This window comes from Aquarana catesbeiana, linkage group LG12, assembly GCF_042186555.1.
Source record: "Aquarana catesbeiana isolate 2022-GZ linkage group LG12, ASM4218655v1, whole genome shotgun sequence".
Classification (NCBI taxonomy): Eukaryota; Metazoa; Chordata; class Amphibia; order Anura; family Ranidae; genus Aquarana; species Aquarana catesbeiana.
This window is the reverse complement of record NC_133335.1, coordinates 18,948,280-18,957,787: the sequence shown is the minus strand read 5'-3', so window position 1 is coordinate 18,957,787 and position 9,508 is coordinate 18,948,280. Positions and strand designations below refer to the sequence as shown.

General features: G+C 45.6%; 1 protein-coding gene across 1 annotated transcript in view; it reads left to right on the top strand.

Moving 5' to 3' along the window:
* Positions 1-2,751: 2,751 nt before the first annotated feature.
* TM9SF4 (transmembrane 9 superfamily member 4) overlaps positions 2,752-9,508 on the top strand; it is a 44,077-nt gene continuing 37,320 nt past the window's right edge. Inside the window, exon 1 of the mRNA XM_073607294.1 lies at positions 2,752-2,851. Within this exon, the coding sequence (XP_073463395.1) occupies positions 2,765-2,851 (87 nt within the window). The 5' untranslated portion in view covers positions 2,752-2,764. The remainder of the gene's footprint in view (positions 2,852-9,508) is intronic.

The following is a 9,508-nucleotide window of genomic DNA, read 5'->3' as shown; positions in this document are numbered from 1 at the left end:
CTTTCATAGTGTTTGACACTTTCACTCAATGACCCACATTCAATCTCCACATTCACATCATTTTTCAGGCATTTGCCTTTTGTCACTTTAGTTGTCAGCGCGACTTTTTTTTGACTTACAATAATTCTAGCCCTGGAGCTCCTCTGTAACTCTAAACATGTAACCAGTAAAAAATTTTAAAGCGTCGCCTATGGGGACTTTTAAGTACCGAAGTTTGGCGCCATTGCACGAACGTCTGCAATTTTGAAGTGTGACATGTTAGGTATCTATTTACTTGGCACAACTTCATCTTTCATATTATGCAAAAAAATTGGGCTAACTTTACTGTTTTGTTTTTTTTAAAGCATGAAACAGTTTAAAAAAAAAAAAACGCGTTTAAAAAATTGCTGCGCAAATACCATACAAGATAAAATGTTGCAATGACCGCCATTGTATTCTCTAGGGTCTCTGCTTAAAAAAAAACATATATAATGTTTGGGGGTTCTATGTAATTTTCTAGCAAAAAAATTATGATTTTTACATTGTAGGAGAGAAATGTCAGAATTGGCCTGGTGGGCAAGTGGTTAAGGTATGAGGAACTGACCTTTATTATATACAACGCAGAGGTATGAGGCACTGATATTTATTTTACAGGACACTGAGGTATGAGGCACTGATAGGTATTAGACCCCTTGCACACCAAGGCAGTTTTCAGGTGTTTTAGTGCTAGAAATGGCGCCTGAAAACTGCCTCTCACTCTCTGCAATGGGAGCTTTCACACTGGGGCGGTGCACTTGCGGGACGTTATGAAAAGACCTGCAAGAAGCATCTTTGGGGCAGGTTGGGAGCACTGTATACACCACTCCCAAAACCCCACTGCCCATTGCAATGAATGGGTAGCGCTTCCAAAGCGCCTAAAAAGCGATGTGGAAACGGCGCAACACTGGAGTTTCTTGACCCTTTCTTTGCGGCCGCAAAGTGGCTCAAAAGCGCCACTTAAACAGCGGTAAAGTGCCACTAAAATGATCGCCGCTTTACCGCGAACGTGGCTGCAGCCCCAGTGTGAAAGGGGTCTTACACTCACTGGCCACTTTATTAGGTACACCTAGCTTGATCATTTTAGCGGGTTGGACCCCTTTTTGCCTTCATTCTTTGTGGCCTAGATGCAACAAGGTGTTGGAAACATTCCTCAGAGATTTATACAGGGCGCTGATCTATGGGCACACTGAGGTATGAGGCACTGACATGTATTATACAGGGTGCTGATCTATGGGCACTTTGAGGTATGAAGCACTGACATGTATTATACAGGGCCCTGATCTATGGGCACACTGAGGTATGAGGCACTGACATGTATTATGCAGGGCCCTGATCTATGGGCACATTGAGGTATAAGGCACTAACATGTATTATACAGGGCGCTGATCTATGGGCACACTGAGGTATGAAGCACTGACATGTATTATACAGGGCGCTGATCTATGGGCACACTGAGGTATGAGGCACTGACATGTATTATACAGGGCCCTGATCTATGGGCACACTGAGGTATGAGGCACTGACATGTATTATACAGGGCACTGATCTATGGGCACACTGAGGTATGAGGCACTGACATGTATTATACAGGGCCCTGATCTATGGGCACACTGAGGTATGAGGCACTGACATGTATTAAACAGGGAGCTGATCTATGGGCACACTGAGGTATGAGGCACTGACATGTATTATACAGGGCCCTGATCTATGGGCACACTGAGGTATGAGGCACTGACATGTATTATACAGGGCCCTGATCTATGGGCACACTGCGGTATGAGGCACTGACGTATTATACAGGGTGCTGATCTATGGGCACATTGAGGTATGAGGCACTGACATGTATTATACAGGGCATGAGGCGCTGACATGTATTATACAGGGCCCTGATCTATGGGCACATTGAGGTATGAGGCACTGACATGTATTATACAGGGCACTGATCTATGGGCACATTGAGGTATGAGGCACTGACATGTATTATACAGGGCACTGATCTATGGGCACATTGAGGTATGAGGCACTGACATGTATTATACAGGGCATGAGGAGCTGACATGTATTATACAGGGCCCTGATCTATGGGCACATTGAGGTATGAGGCACTGACATGTATTATACAGGGCCCTGATCTATGGGCACACTGCGGTATGAGGCACTGACATGTATTATACAGGGCCCTGATCTATGGGCACACTGAGGTATGAAGCACTGACATTATTATTATTATTATTATTATTATTATTATATGAGATTTATATAGCGCCTACAGTTTACGCAGCGCTTTACAATGTATAAGGGGGACAACACAATTACAGTACAGTTCAATACAAAAGGTACAGGAGGGCCCTGCTCGTAGAGCTTACATTCTAAAGGGAGGGGGTGGTGGTACAAAAGGTAATAGCTGCAAAGAATGATTTGATGGGGGTGGCTCAGGGACAGTTATGTGGGTGTGGGATAGGCTTCCCTGAATGAAGCACTGACATGTATTATACAGGGCCCTGATCTATGGGCACATTGAGGTATGAGGCACTGACATGTATTATACAGGGCGCTGATCTATGGGCACACTGAGGTATGAAGCACTGACATGTATTATGCAGGGCCCTGATCTATGGGCACACTGAGTAATGAGGCACTGACAGGCTCATTGATGACAGGCTCATTGATGATGACAGGCTCATTGATGACAGTCAGTGCCTCAAGCCTCAGTCCTGTCAGAGAAGTGGACACACCGCCGGTTGCTATGACAATAAACCCGGCTGGGCCGAGGAACGAGTCACTTCCGCTGACGTCACCAGGGACACGTGGATCCAAGATGGCGGCCGCTGGGGTGAGTGTCCGGCTAAGGGAGCTCCGGGGTCCCCGGAGAGGAGAGGGGGGACCCCGGGGGAGGTGGGCAGAGGCGGGGGCCGGGTGAGGGCAGTGGGGTGAGAGGGAGGAGGGGGGCACCGGGCGGAACCGGAAGTCGGTGTCAGGGGGGGGGTCTGACATCCCGGAAGTGCAGAACCATAACAGCCCTTTCTGTGTGAAGAGAATGGGGGGGCCCTAATACCGAGTGTGAGGTGTAGAGGGGGTAAAAGATGCCCCATTAATGCTCAGGCTGCAGGTGGGGCCCTACGGAGGACTAGGGGCCCCTAACCATGTTATAATATTAACAGGAGAGCTCCTCCCTCTTCACCCAGTGTATGGGGCCCCTGATCCCTAGCCATATATATATATATACACACACACACCGGGGCTGACAGTATTGGGGCCCCAGCCTTATATAAACACACAGTGTCTGATAGACTGTAGTGTATGGGGCCCCTGGTAGTTTTAGGTGCCGGCCATATACACACACTGGGGCTGACAGTATTGGGGCCCCAGCCATAAATACACTCATATAGGGGCAACAGTGGATCCAGTGTATGGGGCACCAGAGGCTTCAGTATATCTAATGTATGGGGCCCCTGACAGTATTAGGACCCTGGCCATCCAATCAGAGGCTGCAGTCGATCTAGTGTATGGGGCCCCTGCCATACACACATACTCACACATTTTGGGGCCACAGTGGATCTAGTGTACGGGGCCCCTGCCATATACACACATAGATAGGGTTTGTGGTGGATCCAGTGTACGGGGCCCCTGATGGTATTGGAGCCCCTGCCATATACACACATATATGGTCTGCAGTGGGTCCATTGTACAGGGGCCCCTGATGTTATTGGGGCCCCTGCCATATACGTACATATAGGGACTGCGGTGGATCCAGTGTACAGGACCCCTGACGATATCGGGGCCCCACCCTTATACCCACACACAGAAGCCACAGTGGATCCAGTGTTTGGGGCCCCTGACCCCCAGCTGTATACACACACAGGGGACTGAAACTAAATGCAATGTACAGTCGCCCCTGACCCCCAGCCCCTTATACATTGGGAAAGATAGCAGGCAACACCCCCCCCCCCCCCCAGCCTGATATACAAATTGGGTCTGATCAGATCCAGTGTATAGCCCCCCGATTGTAGAGCTCTGTCACTCACTTCTGAAATGATTTAATATAGATTTTAAATTCAGGTTTTTACTTTACAATACTATGCTGTAATGGGACAGGATATATAGTATGTGATCTACTAGGGACAGGATATATAGTATGTGATCTACTAGGGACAGGATATATAGTATGTGATCTACTAGGGACAGGATATATAGTATGTGATCTACTAGGGACAGGATATATAGTATTCTGATTATTACACAAGAGGAAATCCATATCATGGTAGTAATATGTTTTTATCCTGAACAAAGTGCATTTAACTTCCTGATGGAGAGTAAAACTGGGAGCCTTTCTTCCTAAATCTGTCTATATAAATAGTATAGAAAATGAATACAGAGTAGTAAGCAGACAGTGCAGGATATATACGTTCTTTTGAGTCTCTTAATAATTTTTTTTTTTTCTTGTCCAATATGTTTATTGAATTTACAATAAAAAGAAGAATATAACATTATATTGACATGTACGTAAGATTCGGAAATGAAGAAACATTGTCATACAATTGATGATACCATCTCATTTAGATAATAAATACTTGACCTCACCAGGCCATGGCTTCCTGAAAGTCCCTACCCCCAAATCTTCTCCTTTTTATCGAATACAAGAAAGAGCTTAAATATATGCAAAAGAAGTTGAAAAAGAATCCCGAACAAACGGGATCCTATTATTAGAGAGTATAAGACCCTAAGAAGTATAAAAATGAAGAAAAAATAAAATAATAAAATTCCCTCAGTTATCTGCACATCAGTTGAGTCCTGCCTCTAGACCATCCCAAATTTGGGGTGGTCGGGTGGTCTTAATAATTATTTTACCAGACAGACTGTCACTTGCGTTCTTCTGTTGTACATCCTTCCATTTAAAGTGCCAGTTTAAAGTTCTAACAGATCGTCACCCAAATTATTATTGTTATTTTATAGGATTTATATAGCGCCAGCAGTTTGCCCGGCACTTTACTATATAAAGGGGGAGAGTGCAGTTACAATACAATTCAAGACAAAAGGATTCGGAGGGCCCTTTTTTTTGGCGGCTGGTCCTGCCCGCTGAATGCGACAGTGGGTTAAATTCTTGCCGCAGCCACAAAGCGGAGTGGTGGGGCCGCATCGTGTGCGCAACCCCCTCTAGCTGCTATGTTTGTTTAAGGGCGGCGGTTCGGGCCGTAAAATGATGGCGCAACCACCTGTTACTTCGCCCCCCCGGCCTCAAGTGTAAACTAAAGCCCTGTACTCATGGTACGATTGTTGGCCGACCGAGCGTCTGATTTTTGTCTTAAGGGGCGTGTGCCAGGATCTTGTCCTGCATACTAATGGTACACAATTGTCGGTTGACAACACGAACGTAGTGATGTACTACGAGGAATTTCAGCTCTTGAGCGCCAGCCTTTTGGCCCCTTCTGCTAATTTCATGTTTGGTGAGCATTGATTCCGAGCATGCGTGTTTTGTACTTTCGACTTTTGTGTGACAAATTTCTGTACTGACCATCAGAAAATCTGACGTGGAACCGCTGTCCGCTGAGAATTTACTAGCCTGTCATCCAACATTTGTTTGCTGAAAGTTGGACAACAATTGTCAAAAGGAGCGTACTAACGGGAAAATTTTAGGACAACAGACAATCCCCTGCCAACAATCGTACTGTATGTACGAGGCTTTAGAAAAAAAGTGATACAAAAAGCGATACCCATGTGAGTTGATGGAGAAGGTTAGAGAGGAGTAATAGGCCTCCCTGGCAAGATTTGTTTTTAGAGTTTATGTAAAGGCTGACAGAGTAGGAGAGTTAGGGTAGGGAGTTCCAGAGGATGGGAGAGGCTCTGGAGAAGTCTTGGAGGTGACAAGGGAGCTAGAGAGTAGGGATGAATTTGGATCCTAGTCCTGCCGGGAAGATGTTGCTGTGGACTGCCAATCATAAGCGGCTGAGGCATTCCCTGCCTTGCAGCCGCACTCCTGACTAGAGATGGGCTCGGGCGTGTTCGAAATCCCACCTGCCAGATCGCCGACGCTGCACACCGCTAATCACAGGCACTGAGACATTTCTGCAGCTGCAGCTGCACAGACCAGGAAATGTCTCAGGACTTGTGATTAGCGGTGTGTGGCGTCGGCTTCCTGGCGGGATCAGTCAGGTGGGATCCCAAACACGCCCGAGCCCATCTCTACTCCTGACACACAATTCTCAAACACAATGAAAAGTACCAGGAGCCCAATTCACATATACACGCTAGGCTGGTTGTAAACATAATGGAGTGTATTTATAGAGCAGAAAATGGGACTTTCACCAAACAGAATTCCAGATTATTTTTAAATCTGACATTTACCAAATTTTTACTGCAGGTGAATCTTCCTGGTCCATGTTTTTTTTACCACTTCCTACTGCACATATATGGCCGGGTGGGCGCTTCCTCCTGAGTGGACATTCAGGAACGTCCCTCAAAAGGAGCGGATTCGTGATCCCGATGCGCTCTTGTCACCCGCCGCATCTCAGATTGGCAGGAGAGCTCTGTGATTGGTCCTTTTGATCACATGATGTCTGTGTCCAATCACATCCATCATGTGATGTAAATAGAGAACCAGTTGCTAGGCGATCGGCTCTCCCTCTCCTCGGAAGTTGTCAGTGAGGAGAGGGAGAGCGGATCGTTGCAGCCACCGGTGATCAGTGAGTATGAGCTGTTTTTTTACACACTGATCACCGGTCCAGTGTCCCCACAATAGTGTCACCCCACACATGTCCCAGTAAAATCATCTGTCCCAGTGATCATCTGCACACATCTGTCTCGGTGGTCATCTGCACACATCTGTCTGTGATCACACAAACCTATTATACACTTATAGGGATTTTTTTTTTTTTTTTTACCAAAGACATGTTGCAGAATACATTTTGGCCTAAATTTATGACAAAATTTGATTCTATTGGATTTCTTTTAAAACGGAAAGTAGAAAATATAGTTTTTTTTTTTTTTTTTTTTTTTCAAAATTGTTCGCTCTTTTTTTGCTCATATCACAAAAAATAAACCAAGTGGTGAATAAATATCACCAAAAGAAAGCTCTATTTTTGTGAACAAAATTATAAAAATTTCATTTGGGTACGGTGTAGCATTACCGCGCAATTCTCATTGAAAGTGCGAGAGCGTGGAAAGCTGAAAATTGGTCTGGGAAGGAAGGGGGAGAAAGTGCCCGGTATTGAAGTGGTTAAAAAAGAATGCCTGATATGGGTTGATTTATATAGTTCTATTGACCCACCTTTGATTAGTGTAACTATGTATACAAGGCGTCTAAAAAGTTCTGTGAATGGTATCAGAAAACAAACAAAACAGAAGATGCAAACAAATTCCCTTTTATTGGCGTTCAAAACAATCGCCATCCTTTACAACAAACTTTTGGCAACGTTCATAAAACTGGAAACCGTCAGCAAAGACCTCTTTAGGAATCCATTGCAGAATCGATGTCGCACATTCCTGGATTGCCGCCACGTCATGATGCTCTTCAGGCGGGAAAACAAAGAAAGTGTCAGATCAGGGGAGGGCGGTGGATGCCGCTTGGATTCCCGATGGAACTGGTAGCACCGGGTCTCATTCCCTGTGATGATGGTTGTCAGAAAGGACGGTTCCTGGTCACACTTGGTAATGACATCTCCAGAGGTTTCCATCCGTTTTGCTTTGGCTACTTTCACACTGAAGGTGCTCGGAGTTAGCGGTAAAGCGCTGATAGTTTTAGCAGCACTTTACTATCGCTTTTAGCAGCACCCTCGCTAGCGGTCGAAGAAAGGGTAAAAAGCGCCCACGTCGCTTTGCAGGCGCTTCGGCACACTGCCCATTCATTTCAATGCATGCATCGCTCCCAAACCGCCCCAAAGATGCAGCTTGCAGGACTTTTTTTTCTGGTCCCGCAAACGCACCGCCCCCAGTCTGAAAGCAGTGGGGAGGCATAAGAGGTGCTTTACAGGTGCTATTTTTAGCGCTAAAACGTCCAAAAAGCTCCTCGGTGTGAAAGGGGTCTTTCTGTTTGTCAGCTTTTGCGGCCCAAACCAGGAACGAATCTTCCGTTTACCCAGAATAAAGTAGTTAGATCCTTGAGCGCTCGTTCACACTGACGCCAGCTTTGAAATCGCACGACTTCAAAGCTACATGTCAGTGCCACTTGGAAGACATTTGTGCGGCTTCATGCACAGACGTCTATGAAAGTCGCACCTGAAACTGCCAAAATCTATGCGGCACCGCAAAGCCTTCATCGCCCCGGTTTGAACAGTGCGATTGCTGGCAGTTGGGTGCGACTTGACCTATCAAATCGCATGACAGGTGGCTCCAATGTGAATGAGGGCTGAAGGATAGGAGGAAATCCTGCGAATCTGAGAATGCGGACATGACTTTCATATTTTTTTTTTTCAAATGCTTCGGAACGATTACCCGTGCACCAGAGGAATGTTGTAAAAAATCTGAGTTGGGTGGGGAGGGGGAGTGTTGGGAAAGCTGTTATAGAAGTCTGATTCTATACGGTGCAAAAATACAGAGGAAGTTCTTCTGTCTTGTTTTGAAAGTCTTCAAGCCGAAGTTTAACCACATGCCACCCAATAACGTCCCTGTATGTCGTTACGTTGCTGTGGTTAACAAGTGCCTTGAAAAAGTATTCATACCCCTTGACATTTTACACATTTTGTCATGTTACAACCAAAAACGTAAATGTATTTTATTGGGATTTTATGTGATAGACCAACACAAAGTGGCACATAATTGTGAAGTGGAAGGAAAATGATCAATTGTTTTCAACATCTTTTACAAATAAATATGTGAAAAGTGTGGGGGGTACATTTGTATGGCGCCCCCCTGAGTCAATACTTTGTAGAACCCCCTTTCACTGCAATTACAGCTGCAAGTCTTTTTGGGGATGTCTCTACCAGCTTTGCACATCTAGTGAGGGACATTTTTGCCCATTCTTCTTTGCAAAATATCTCAAGCTCTGTCAGATTGGATGGAGAGCGTCTGTGAACAGTAATTTTCATGTCTTGCCACAGATTCTCAATTGGATTTAGGTCTGGACTTTGACTGGGCCATTCTAACACATGAATATGCTTTAATCTAAACCATTCCATTGTAGCTCTGCTGTATGTTTAGGGTCGTTGTCCTGCTGTATGGTGAACCTCCGCCCCAGTCTCAAGTCTTATGCAGACTCTAACAGGTTTTCTTCTAAGATTGTATTGGCTCCATCCATCTTCCCATCAATTCTGACCACCTTCCCTGTCCCTGCTGAAGAAACGCATCCCCACAACATGATGCTGCCACCACCATGTTTCACAGTGGGGATGGTGTGTTCAGGGTGATGTGCGGTGTTAGTTTTCTGCCACACATAGCGTTTTGCTTTTAGGCCAAAAAGTAAAATTTTGGTCTCATCTGACCAGAGCACCTTCTTCCACATGTTTGCTGTGTCCCTCACATGGCTTCTCACAAACTGCAAACAGGACTTCTTATGACT